This window comes from Rhopilema esculentum, chromosome 8 (genome assembly GCF_057945365.1).
Source record: "Rhopilema esculentum isolate cy_ngs chromosome 8, ASM5794536v1, whole genome shotgun sequence".
NCBI classification, from domain to species: Eukaryota; Metazoa; Cnidaria; class Scyphozoa; order Rhizostomeae; family Rhizostomatidae; genus Rhopilema; species Rhopilema esculentum.
In genome coordinates this window covers 6,445,308-6,459,526 of record NC_142822.1, presented here as the reverse complement: position 1 = coordinate 6,459,526, position 14,219 = coordinate 6,445,308, and the positions used below count along the sequence as shown (strand labels likewise).

General features: G+C 39.8%; 2 protein-coding genes across 2 annotated transcripts; one reads left to right on the top strand and one right to left on the bottom strand.

Moving 5' to 3' along the window:
• The first annotated feature begins 7,525 nt into the window (after window positions 1-7,525).
• On the top strand, window positions 7,526-10,896 carry LOC135694649 (uncharacterized). Its single transcript, XM_065213467.2, has one exon. It carries the CDS (start codon window positions 9,312-9,314, stop codon window positions 10,875-10,877), a length of 1,566 nt encoding a protein of 521 aa, XP_065069539.2. The 5' UTR covers window positions 7,526-9,311; the 3' UTR covers window positions 10,878-10,896.
• Window positions 10,897-11,454: 558 nt separating this feature from the next.
• LOC135694651 (cyclin-H-like) lies at window positions 11,455-12,627 on the bottom strand. The gene has a single exon (XM_065213468.2). It carries the CDS (start codon window positions 12,499-12,501, stop codon window positions 11,548-11,550), a length of 954 nt encoding a protein of 317 aa, XP_065069540.1. The 5' UTR covers window positions 12,502-12,627; the 3' UTR covers window positions 11,455-11,547.
• Between the last annotated feature and the right edge of the window lie 1,592 nt (window positions 12,628-14,219).

Genomic DNA, 14,219 nt, shown 5'->3' with positions numbered 1-14,219 from the left:
TAATTCCTTATCCCGAAAGCTAGCCAATGTTGAAGATACCTACAGAAGATCGAAATAAAATTGCAGTTACGTATGAATTTGTAGAAGCTGAGAATTATCTTTCAAAAGCCCTTTTACTCAAGCCTGCCCCCCCCCCCCCCCCTCTCTTGCCGCTTGGTCGTTCCACCGTCCCTGTCTATTCCCTAGTAGGTCCTTGCCTTTGAAGCTACATAACAGGGGACCTAGGATGTGAAAACGAGCTATAGTCCACTGTTGCTTTACAGGGGACAGAGAGCGGAGAAGTACCGTGGATATGCATATTCTATTGGTTAAAAGGCCATTTTCAAACCTGACTATAGCTTCACTATAGCTCGCGCCAAAAATTATAGTACGGGTTTCATTGTCTTCGATGCCTTTTCCAGAGCAAATTCCCAGACCGACTATAGCTCGGAATATCCACTGTAGCTCAATTTTGGTTGGTTACTGTCAACAAAGAACGAAACTTCTGATTCGTCTAAGTTTTAATATTAGACCATTCTGTGCTCAGTGCTTTATATCCTATCTGGAGAGGCATTGTGATGACACATTGCCAGCATTGCATGTTTGTTAATCACATTTGATAACCTATACCGCTGCTTTCAAATGTTGAGAGGCTTGATAGCAGAGGAAGAATTAACACTTAACTTTGAATTCCGAAAATCGAACACGGAGATTTTGACTATAGCTCGAGCTACAGTTGCTATAGTCTGGATCCGCTCCTGAAGAGGGCCTGGATTTTTTAGATTTAGTGCAAACAATTAATCTTCAAATCATTAACGCTTAGTTTGTTTACCAAACCTATCATCCATATCAAGGAATATCATATTTAACCATCGGAGTAACTACCTTGATTCTCTGAACTACGTAAAACGTTTCTTCCACCGAGCGGGTTTTGCCTGAAATTTCCTATTGGGATTTCTTATCGAGATACTATTAGAGGTGTGACACCCCCACACCCCTGGTCCTCAATATCAATTTCTTTCAATTGTTTTCTAGGGTTAAATTATCTTCCTATTACTTATATAAATTATCTTATCTGTTACTTGCAAGGAATCAGTGGCGGATTTAAGGGGGGGGGGGAAATAGGGGCAGTTGCCCCTCCCTCAACGAGTTGAAGCAAGTCTGGCGCCCCTTTTTTGAAAGGAAATTGTGCGTCCCTTTTGAAGAATGAGAATCAGACGAAAAAGGTTCTTGGACCGATAGGGTAATTTGCTTCAAGTATTACTGTTGTGCACCAGATCGAACGAACCATTGTAGGGTATAACTTAAATATTTGGCAAACACTTTATTTCCGCTGTTAATTATCTATGTTTCTTTTGGTTGTAGGTCTTACGTGTTTTTAGCTGATTGGTTGTTATTAATAGTTGTAAAATGCTTGTATCTATAAATACGCTGTAGTAGTTTTAAGAATTAGGCTTTTTGGGAGAAGCATCTTGCGGTTCGTTCTAAGTGCTGACGAAAGAAGTCGTTGTCTCTCTGCTCCTTTCTGCCACAAGTCGAGTTGAAAAGGGCCGTGAGTTATTTTATATATACTTAGTTGCACTGTAGTTAAAGAGTAGTATAACATATTGGTGACCACGACGTGACGGGTCGAGAATACTTATTGGCGTGCTGAAAAAAAAAACCCGATAAACTTGCGTTTTACATTTTGGTGTCGAATATAGGTTTTATTGCATTTTTCATTGGCCGTTTTGACGTAGTCGCTGTATTTGCTCGGGTTTGATGCTTTTCATATGTTTTTGTATATAGTTTTCTTTTTCTTATTTCACTTGCCGTTTTGACGTATTCACTGGAATTGTTCGGGGTTGATGTTCTGGGTATGGTTTTTATTTCTTGTTTCTTTGGAAATTTTGACGTCTTCGCCGCATTGGTTACCTTGTATCGTTTTTATTATTACGTCGGATTTCCGTTAAAAGTGAAGATTGAACTGAACTTTCGAGAAGCAATTTCAGAATGCTGATATACTTATATGATATTGTCTAAAGATTGTTCAAGACAGACTTTAATTCCGCTCGTTTTCTTCTTGATAACTCGAAAACAAAATCCGTGGTTGCACTCATTTCGGCAAAACTTTGGAAATATTGTGAAATTGTTTAGTTATTCACGTAGTTAAAATGGAAGCAACGGTAGAAGAATTACAAAACCGTGTGTCTGCTATGCAGGCAGCCCTGGAGGGAAACGCCCAGTCGGGACTTTTTAAACAACCGCCTTTCAGTGGATTCCAAAATGAAGACGTAAATGAATGGGTTGTAAAATTTAATCGACTTGCCAGGTTCTATGGTTGGGGCAATGCAAAAAAATTAAGTGCACTTCCATTGCTGCTTAATGGCCCAGCTTTGGCATGGTTTCAGACGCTCTCAGACGAAACTGCAGGAACTTTCGATAGCTTAATTGAAGCTTTAATTGCAAGATTTGGCAACCAAAACATCCAGTTTTTGATACGGCAAGAACTTTATGCCCGAAAACAACTCGAACATGAGCCTCTAGTAACCTACACTGAAGACATCATAAAAAAGTGTCAACGACTGAATCTAAATGAGTTAGAAATGATGAACATTTTCATAAACGGCCTAAGCGCAGAACTAAAGAACCATGTTGTTTTAAACCAGCCAAAAACTTTCACAGAGGCAGAAAACCTTGCCCGCCTCCGTGACGCTGTTTCAAAGTCTTTCGGCCCAACCGTCCCGCAAACCATTTCGCAAGACCAGCGTATTAAAGAACTTGAGGGCCAAGTTAATATATTGCTTGCGTTGGCTAGCAACAAGAGAACCGGCCAGTTAAACGCTTTAGATCAAATTGATTATAGTAACAACTTGGGTGGTGGTACATATGGTAATCATGTTGCAAATCAAAGCTCTTTTCAAAGTGACCTCCTGAATCTTAAAACAGAGCTAATTGCTGCAATTGATCAACGTTTTGTGTCTGGCAAACCTCAACCCATGAACAGGCTTCAACAAGGTGTAAGGGAAAGCTATGCAAGGGGGCGTAATTTACGTACCACCGATGGGCAACCTATTTGCAACAACTGCTATCGTGTGGGTCATGTGGCTCGATATTGTAGAAGTAATAATAGTGGTGTTTCTGGTAGAGAAAATGCAGTTCAAAATAATTCTCGCTTTCGGTCAACTCAAAACTTTCAGCAGGACAGATCCGGTACAAATTATTTAAACGAACAAGGGCCTTCTCGTTGGGGGAATTGAAGGAGGCCCAAACGGTTGAAAAGCAAATGAAGCCCCCGTTTTGTGAAAAAGCTGATTCATCTTTCGAACAATGGGTTAATAAACGAAATCGTTTGACTAGTGCCAAGTTTCAATTAGAAAAACCTTTAAATGACATTGATATCGAGCCAAGAAAGGGAACCTACGCAGTACCGTGCTTACTAAACGGGACATCATCAAGTGACGAATCTTCGATACTTGGAAATGTCTTAATTTGGGGATCAGTTGAAAATGAGCAAGTTAAATTACTCGTAGACACTGGCGCCGCTATTTCCGTAATTAGTGAAAGTTTTTTTAATTCTGCTCTGCGCATGCATTACTCGCTGCAGACGCCGCGTAATGGACTCGAAAGTATTCAAACTGCAAATGGTGCCACTGTTGCTGTGAAAGGTTTTGTGACGTTTCCTCTCACCATTGGTAATGAGCATTATGAATGTCAGGCCTCAGTTGTCTCTGGCCTAGCTTACAATGTTGTGTTAGGTCGTGACTTTCTGCATAAAACCCATGCTGTTATTGATGTTCCTGGCCATATTGTAACATTTACGAATGATAACACTGTCTCATTTATAACTGGCAATACACCTCCATTGCTTTGCTCTGTCGCAGTTTTTTCTTCATTCGTCATTGAACCTCGTTCTGAAGCTATTATTCCTGTGCAGCTTTTGCAGTCGCACAGTAGTTCTGTCGCAGGCCTCGTCGAAGGTAATGAGAAATTAACCTCTCGTTATCGCCTCCTCCCAGCAGCTTCTATTTCATGCCCAACTAGTGAAGGAAATGTCTCGTTTCGTTTGTTAAATCCTTCTGATGAACCAGTGCTTCTTCATAAAGGAACAGTCATCGGCACGTTTTCTGAACTTTTGCACACTGACATCTTTCCTTTAAAAAGTAGTGTCTCAGCTATGGATTCTGCTCCACAACATCACAGCCTCCTTTCCGAACTTGAGTCTATTAAGAATGTCGATCTTTCAGAGGCCCAGAATGCAGCTCTCTCACAATTACTTTTATCGTATAAAGATATTTTCGCCTCATCTAGCCTTGATCTCGGCCATACTTCCATCATCGAACACGAAATTTACACAGGGGATGCTCGGCCTATTAAGTCTTCACCTTATCGAGTCTCTCAATTGCAACGTGAAGAAATTGAAACACAGATTTCAAATATGCTATCTCAAAATGTGATTCAACCTTCTTCGAGCCCTTGGAGCTCTCCTGTAGTTTTAGTAAAGAAGAAAGACGGTACGACGAGATTTTGTGTCGACTATCGAAAATTAAATGCTGTCACTCGCAAAGACAGTTATCCTCTTCCTCGCATTGATGATGCCCTTGACGCTCTTTCTGGATCTCAGTTCTTTACAACGCTCGATCTGCAGTCGGGCTATCACCAAGTTGCCATGCATCCGTCTTCACGAGAAAAAACCGCCTTCGTTTCACATGCAGGATTGTTCGAATATAATGTAATGAGTTTTGGTTTAACAAACGCTCCACCGACTTTCCAACGACTGATGTCGAGAGTTCTTGCTGGCCTAGAATGGAAGGTTTGTCTCATCTATATAGACGATATTATCGTTTTTTCTTCTACTTTTGAAGAACATTTGCAAAGGCTGTCTCTCGTTTTCGATCGCATACTTCAGGCTAACTTGAAATTGAAACCAAGTAAGTGCCACTTTGCTCGCCATTCTGTGAAATTTCTTGGGTTTATTGTCTCTGCAAATGGTATTTCTGCTGACCCAGACAAGCTTGAAGTTGTAAACTCGTTTCCAGTGCCGTCCAATGTGAAGGATGTACGCAGTTTTCTTGGTCTCTGTAACTATTACAGACGTTTTGTCCATGATTTTGCACGCATAGCTTCACCTATAAATCAGCTAACAAGAAAGGACGTCAAGTTTGTGTGGAGTGCTGAATGTCAACACGCTTTCAACCTACTTAAGCAGAGTTTGTGCTCCAATCCTGTTTTAGCTTATCCCGTTTTTAGTGAGCCTTTTCACCTGTATACTGATGCCAGCAACTCGGCTCTTGGGTATATTCTCGGCCAACGAGTTGCGGGTGTGGAGTATGTCGTGGCCTATGGTGGGCGTGAGCTGAATAATGCTGAAAAACGCTATAGCACCACGGAACGTGAAGCTCTTGCTGTAGTGGATGGAATTAAACGGTATCAACCTTATCTTCATGGCCGTAAATTTTTTGTCCATACAGACCACAGTAGCCTTTCATGGCTCATGAATGTGAAGGATCCTACAGGTCGGCTTGCTCGCTGGGCGTTGCAGCTGCAGCAGTACGATTTTGACATTGTTTATCGCCCTGGACCTTCCAACAACAACGCAGATGCGCTTTCACGACGATCTTATTCCTCAACCACTGTTTCTGGTCTTTCTCCGCCTATGGCTTCTATTAGGCACCCATGTCCTGCTCCTTCACAGCTCACCAAATTACAACGCGAAGATCGTGACCTTTTCGCCATTATTGAGTACCTCGAGTGTTCTCTCTTGCCAGATGATAACAATAAAGCGCGTACTCTGCTACTGACTGTCGACTCGTACTATCTGGACGAAAATGGGGTTTTATGTCATTTATGGACACCTAGTAAACGACATGTTCAGTCTTTATGTTCTCAGGTGGTAATTCCTGCAAGCCTTCGCCGAGAGATTCTTATTGCTTGTCACGATGAACCTACTGCTGGTCATTTAAGCGTTTTTAAAACGTATGAGAAAATTCGTTCTCGTTATTATTGGCACGGCATGTATAAAGACGTTGAACATTGGTGTACTTCATGTATTGATTGTTCGATGAAGAAGGTGCCTAGGGGTAAGAAGAAGGCACCCTTGCTGCCTATTCCTGTCGAAGGAGCCTTTGATCGAGTAGCCATGGACGTCTTAGGCCCGTTTCCCGTTACAAACGACGGCAACCGTTATATTGTGGTTTTTTCTGATTATTACACACGGTGGCCTGAAGCTTTTGCTTTGCCTTCTACTGAAGCGTCTCTTATTGCTAACTTGCTTGTGGACAAGATTCTCGCTCGCCATGGTGCTCCGAAAACGCTTTTATCAGATCGGGGTTCAAATTTTCTTGCATCTATCGTTACAGAGGTCTGCAAATTGCTCAACACTCGCCAACTTCGGACTACCTCGTATCATCCGCAAACGGACGGACTAGTCGAAAGGTTTAATGGTACCCTTGCGGAAGCGTTGTCGATGTATGTCAGCTCAAATCAGAGGGATTGGGACCGCCACCTGCCATTGGTGCTTTTCGCTTACCGTGTCTCGCCTCACGCTACGACCCACGAATCGCCGTTTTATCTTTTATATGGGCGAGAGCCTCGTCTGCCAATTGATGCGTCTCTTATTTTGCCTTCGACAGCAAAACTCTCGTCCTCCGTTGCAGAACACCGTGCTCGCATTGTCGAAAATCTGGAAAACGCCCATCGCATAGTTAAGACAAATACAGAGTTGGCTCAACAGCGCATGAAACACTACTACGATCAGAACAGTGCGCCAGTCTCCTTTGATATCGGATCCAAAGTCTGGGTGTACACCCCAAAAACGAGAAAGGGTCTTTCTAAAAAGTTAGCCCATAACTACCACGGACCATATCGCGTTGTCAAGAAGTTATCGCCCGTTCACTTTCGTTTAAGGACACTCGACAACCGTCCAGTTAGTGTTCCAGTGCACGCAAACCGCATGAAGCTGTACGTCGATCCGTCGGACCGTCCAACCGCTGCTCCTCCGCAATGTGACACGTTCGTTGATCTCAGTGATGTGGATTTACCGCCAGACAGTTTTCTACCAGAACCTAACCCGATAGCAAAGAGTGACTCGTCTGTAGATGAGCCCTCTATCACTCGTCCCGAGGATTACTGTACACCACAGGAGATTTTACCAGTTTGACGCGTTTTCGAGCCGGGAGGCTCGATTTCAAAGGGGGAGGTTGTGTTGTGCACCAGATCGAACGAACCATTGTAGGGTATAACTTAAATATTTGGCAAACACTTTATTTCCGCTGTTAATTATCTATGTTTCTTTTGGTTGTAGGTCTTACGTGTTTTTAGCTGATTGGTTGTTATTAATAGTTGTAAAATGCTTGTATCTATAAATACGCTGTAGTAGTTTTAAGAATTAGGCTTTTTGGGAGAAGCATCTTGCGGTTCGTTCTAAGTGCTGACGAAAGAAGTCGTTGTCTCTCTGCTCCTTTCTGCCACAAGTCGAGTTGAAAAGGGCCGTGAGTTATTTTATATATACTTAGTTGCACTGTAGTTAAAGAGTAGTATAACATTACCTCAAAGTTATGTTGTTTATTCTGAAAAGGTATCTGAAATTTTTGTATACAGCGTACTCTCGTAACCAATTTTTGAAACTTTTTCAGCGCCCCAACTACTAACTGGCCCTCCTTCAAATTTGCTCTGGATCCACCCCTGAATTAAATAATTTTGAAAATAAAGAACTTGACGTTGTAAAATTTTGCCAGCATAGCTTTCAGTTATCAAGAGGGCTATTGAGATCACACGTGAATGCAATGCAAATATAATAAAGTCATATCGGTTAAATCAAAGACTAGGTCCTGGCAGAAATTGGCAATGATTTTTTAGAACTTCCCTGAAAAAGAGGAGGGGGCGCAGCCACCTATTCTTTCCTTCCTTTATCTTTTATTACATGTTGATTGTAATATTATGTTTAAATTCTTTTTTCTGTATTTAAAACAGTATTGTCACCTCATTGTTAGGGGCCAACTTAGCCAAGACATGATAAGAAAAGTGTTTTTTCAGAGCAATTGAAGGCACCCAGCAAGTTTAACTTATGTAGCAAGATGATAAGAGTATTTCTTTCTTTAATACTTTTTTTTAAATTAGAAGTTCACACCAATAACGTCACAGAAGGCCAGTGGAATTGGCCTCCCGTTGACATCAAAAACAAATTTGCAGATGGTCTATCAATTTACCGATTGACTTTTTCTCTTAAGCAAACAACCTAAAAATCCCCAAGGTATGGTTGTATGTAGTCAGGTGTGTAGTGCTATGAAAATTGAAAATAAACAGGAGCAATCGCGTACCAATTCTCGAAAAACAATGGTAAAAAGTAGAAAAAGGGCTACTTTCCGGTGTTTTAACGAAGGGGGTCAGCTTCTCGGATGTTTCAAATGGCAGTGTCCACGGGGGCTTCCCTGGGGCGTCGGGGTGCTCAAATTTTAAGAGGTAGGCCAAGAAACCAACTTTCCGACAAATTTTTACATTAGCGTGCGAAAACAGTATTTTTTGCAGCCCGCGTATTGCTAAAGAAACTTTTACTTCCGAATTTTTTGACAAAATAACCCAATAGGGTGATAAACATGTTTGGACTTGATAAGCTTGCATGTGGCTTTTATGAATTCATTCTAAATGGAGATGAAGGTTCAGAAGAAAAAAGGGACTTGGAAATTCTAATTTGAGTAAAATCAACAGCCCCTGCAAAATCTTATGGGTTAACCCGAATTATGTTGTCATTCACGCCAAGGGGGACTTAATTAAGATGCCAAGCGTCCCTATTTTGATTCGCTTGTGAGTTAAATCACACTTCATCGCAACACACAGAGCACCGATGCCTCATATGGTCAAATCGAAGCGTCTCGTATTTTAAAATTTCGGTATAATTAACTGGTTGCATTTCAAACAAAGGGATGATAATATGGTCGAAAAGTTACCTGACAGCTCACGTTTTTTAATTAAAACACGTCTTAATAGAATAAATTGTCAGACCAATAGAAAAGATTAACAGCTGCCACTCTGATTTCACACAGAGGGATCATTTTATATATATAATCGTTGTTGGACTTAACAATCTTTTAAAATATTATTTGCGCAAGCTAACGACACTTACCGGCTTTTCCATCAAATCAATGGACTATAATTTGTCCGTGAAAAGTAATATTTGTTTCCGGTTTGAGAAGTAGAACCCATTGTAAACGTTATTTTCAATTATCGCCACTTTTTCTACCTGATCACGCACCCTAATCACGAAGTTTCAAGCACATTAAAACGTTAATTAACCATAACGAGAAATAGCAGAAAATCGGCATAGCCTTGCTTACTTTGGTTTATTACAAACGAACATGGCTTCTTTCGCCGATGTGATCACAAACAGTCTTCTGTTATCAAAGATTTTTGATTTTTTACCAATAGATGATGTCATGGAAGTGCGGATGATGAGCCGTGCGGTCTATATATGTTCAGAACGCTATATGCACCGTCGCAAAAAGATCAACTTTGGGGAATTGAAGAGAAAAGGAAAACTCGGATACAGAATATTGGTAGCGAAATTGGCTTCTTTAGCAAGGAACATAAATGAGCTTTATTTTGAAAACTGTGGCTTATTGATTACAGACCGAATTTTGGTCAGATTTTTATCACAAAACACAAGCATGAAGAAACTCAGTTTGAAGAATTGTGAATCTGTTCTTCTTACAGATGACTCCATTCATGCAATTGCCTCCAATTGTAAAAAGCTCGAGTATCTTTGCTTGGATGGGTGTAACTGGTTTACGACAGAGGCATTTGTGCATATCGCGAACTGCAAATCGTTAAAGTGGCTTAGCGTAGAGAGATGTGAAACTATTGATGAAGAGAGCTTGGAAGTTGTTCTAAGGGAAGTTAAGAGACTGGAAGTGCTCAAACTGAGATACTGTAGGCAGCTTAGCAGCTTTGTATTGAGATTACTGGGAGAGCATTGTCCTTGCCTAAAGGTTTTAGACTTTTCAAGGTGCAACAAAGTCGATGTCAGGGCTGCACAATATTTAGCTAAAGGGTGTAAGCACTTAAAAGAGCTTGACTTTACCTACACTAACATATCGAGACAAGCTTTGGTGTTATTAGGAAGTGTTTACTCCCATAGTCTTGTCTGGGTCTCTTTAGCTGCCACTTCCGTAAATAGCGAAGTACTGGCAACATTTTCCAAGATTACAGGCCTAGAACATATTGATGTTTCCTTTTGTCATCACGTAGAAGACAAATCACTCACCTTTCTATCTCAGTGCACTAAATTAATGTCTATCAATCTGGCTTCAACTATTCATGATTGTAATGGGACAATAGAAGCAGTTGGACGTGAATGTCTTCACTTAGAAGAACTGGTCCTTGAAGAATGTAGCTGGCTAAAGCCAAGCAGCTTGATGCAACTTGCCAAGAATGGAAAAAATCTGAGGAAACTAAACATTAAAGGCTGTAGGCTTATTGACGATGACACTTTGTGTGAGCTGTTTCAAGGACATTCTAAGCTTAAGTCAGTTAACATTGCAGGTTGCAGTAGACTCATTGGAAAAAGCATCAAGGATCTTGGGCTGTGGTGCAAGGAACTTGTATCGCTAGATATTTCAAATTGCTACTCATTAAAAGATGAAAGTATTGCTTGGCTGGTTGAAAATTGTAAGGTTATCAAGATTTTGAAAATGGATGGTTGCTACTGGCTGTCTACGGAAACGTTGAAGAGAATTGGCAGACATTTGGTGCAACTACAAGAGCTTATATTACGTGGCTGTAGAAATGTTACCTGTGAAGCAGTTAAAGGTGTTTTGAACAACCCAAAGTTGGACTATATAGATGTCACAAACACATTACTTTTGATGGATGATATTTTGGAGCTTAGAAAAATGTGTAGTGGTAATGTTTTTATAGAGAATTGATCAGCTTCAAAAAGTATTAGTTTTGGGTGTACTTTCTTGGAAAACAGCCCAAATTCTGAACGCATACTGTTAATAGTGAACTTCCCAAAATCAATTTTGTCACAATCGCATGGCAAGAAATCTGTGCTGCGTTGAATATTAATATTAAATACTTTTACATTGTCTATGAGTCAATACTAGTCTTAGCATCATATTCAATTTCCACAATATTTCATGTGATATAGTGGATAAAGTATTAGTACTGAGGACATAATCAAAGGAAAGAACGGTAGGTACACACATTTTGATTCTGAGCCTGATGAAGAAGGCAAAATGGTAATGAGAAAGAATTATTAGAAACTTCAGGCTAAGGACCCTTTAGCTGCAAAGTAATGTAAATAGGCGTCTTAACTGGACAATCCATACTGCAAGGGCAAAAAGACACTTGATGCACAGCAAACTGGCATTTTCAAGCTTCTAGTTTGGCTTATATGATGAAACTACAATATGGGCCTTAATGATGAAAAATTATCAAATTTAGTCATAATGACAAAAGAATATCTCTTGATTTTGAAGAAGAGGATCATTAAAAAACTGATGGTCAGAAATTTTTCCATCAATAACACAAAGGCAAACTAAGTATATATGGAATAAAATACTTTGCCAATAAACCAAGCTAGCATGATGTCATTCACTCTATCATGAAGTCAATTCCCGATATATTGTCTTCTTTATTCTCTTCCAGCCTCTTGTATATTTCATCCTTAGCTTTTTCCCTCTGTTCCTGTGCAAGCATTTCATTTGCTCTGTAATGTTCACTTAGTGGATTGTGCTCCTGACTTCTGCAAATCTCCAGCTTTGTTATAATTTTGTCAATTACATCTTTTGGTTGCATCTTGAAGACTTTAACCATGTTTATTATTTGGTCAAGCTTTAATAAAAGTTTAGATGTGTCTGCACCTTGCCCAATGGTATTCTCAATATAATCTTCAAGGGGATTCCCTATACTTGCCTTCAGTGCTGCTAATGCTATTTGACTTGGTGTATAAATAAAAAATGTATCTGCATGTAGTGCCTTTATTATAAAAGTTTCAGCGTTTTGCCTGAACTTATCAATGTCTGTTAAGCCTTTAAATCTTGCCTTCAAGTCTATGATAAAGCCTTCCATCGGTCGAAATGAATTGTGAACTGTTAAGTGAAAATGAAGCTTCTGCATTAACAGAAGCTCATTTGTGATTATGAAGTCCTGTACCTTTTCGTATTTCGGTGCTAGCTGCTGAATAAATTGGCTTATCGAGACATTGTATTCGTCCACTTTTGTTGCAAGATAAACAGACAAATAGGCCACCTCTCTCGGGTGATATTCCATAGGAGAGGTGTTTAGATAAAATCTTTTAAAGTAAATTGCCGCAGTCCCAAAAATGGTAGGAGGTGGCGTTGGTTGAAACATGTTGCAAAGATCTCGAACAAAACATACATAGTAATCAACGAGGTTTGTTTGTTCTTCGACCGTCAAGATGTTGGTAGGATCACGGTTCTCGAAGCTATCAGACGTGTATTTGTTCCATGCTTCTTCACGGTGAGAGAGAAATTCCTCTTGACTTTGAAATGTCCAGAACTTGTTCTGCGTACTGCTACTGTACATAATTTGTGCACTGACAGCCGAAGTATACACGTTATCAATCTTTTTTTCTGAATTTCTATTCTACCTTAGGCCAAAAAGCGAAATCGAGGTTGTGGAATCCCGATATAAAGAATCCCGGATATAACGAACTTCCCGGTATAATGAACTGTCTGCTCCCTTTAATCGGCCTAACAAACTCCTTACAAATTCTCTCGGTGTAACGAACCCCGGATATAACGAACTCTCATTATTACAAATCAATTTTTAGGTCTCTTAATCATAATTACCCTCGATATAACGAACTTTTCATAAATTTTTCATCTGTTATTTTATTTATTCATTTTCGGTATTCATTTATCATTTAATCTGGTGGAAAATCATTTCTATAATCGGCAATACATGCCGATGATACATTTCAAGCACTGGCTGATAGACTCAGAGCACGAGGTGAAGGTTTGATTGCGTCAGAAATTACTGCGAAATAGTACATTGACAATAACGAATACTTCCTTACATATGAGACATTTACGGTGGCCCACAAGGGTCACGGCACATATTCATGATATCCACACATCTGCAGTGATTGAATTTTAAGTGGTGGTTGAAGAATAGATAGAGACTTTACTTTTGCTATGCAGCTCTGCAAGTTATCAGAGAATTCGGCAATCAGTGTGCCAAGGAGGTTTCTTATCTTCTATAAAAAAACTTGTTAAATGGGAAGCTGTTTCTGGGTTATCATGTATCCTTCTGGGTGGCCTCATTGAACTGTGAAACCTCTCATAAATTCTTCGAATTTTCAATAGAACATGTCCCAATTACTGTTTCTAGAAACTTCTACCCGTGCACCGAATCATAAACTTCCAGTCAAGTGTGACTTTGTCTATAGATCCCTTACTACAATACAACCTGTATTTTCACCAATAAAAACCTTTATTGCCACAATATCCATGTGATTGTTTTGTTGCGAGCCATACCAGCTTCCCTTCTGGCATCGAAACAATAGTTTTCTGGATCGTTGGCTTGCTGACGACGTTGAGTCAACATCATTTCGTGGCCACAAGCAATAGAAATCGGCACACTAATCACAGGGAAACGGGCATGCGTTGAATAGCAAAAAAGTTACGGAAAAACGTCTATATATATGCATTCCCCTCGACCCATCTCACAGTGTACTCATTCTTCGGACACAAAAATAGCACGGCTTTTGCAATGTACGAAGAATAAAGAAGAATGGTACTTCGATATTGTGAATAGGCAATGATGATGAAACTGATGGTGATGATGATGATTATGATTGATGATGATGATGATGATGATGATGATGATTGATGATGATGATGATGATGATGATTGATGATGATGATGATGATTGATGAGGATGATTATAATGATTATGATGATGATTATGATGGTTGATGATGATGATGATTGATGAAGATGATGATGATGATTGATGCTGATAATTATGATGAAGAAGATGATGATGATGATGATGATGATGATTGATGATGATGATGACGATCATGATTGATGAGGATGATTATAATGATAATGATGATGGTTGATGATTGATGATGATGATGATGATGATGATTGATGATGATGATGATGATCATGATTGATGAGGATGATTATAATGATAATGATGATGGTTGATGATTGATGATGATGATGATGATTGATGAGGATGATTATGATGAAGAAGATGATGATGATGATGATGATGATGATTGATGATG

What these genes read in the sequence shown, in the direction of transcription:
- LOC135694649 (XM_065213467.2), top strand. Translation starts at nt 9,312, where the DNA reads ATGGCTTCTTTCGCCGATGTGATCACAAACAGTCTTCTGTTATCAAAG.
- LOC135694651 (XM_065213468.2), bottom strand. Translation starts at nt 12,501, where the DNA reads ATGTACAGTAGCAGTACGCAGAACAAGTTCTGGACATTTCAAAGTCAA.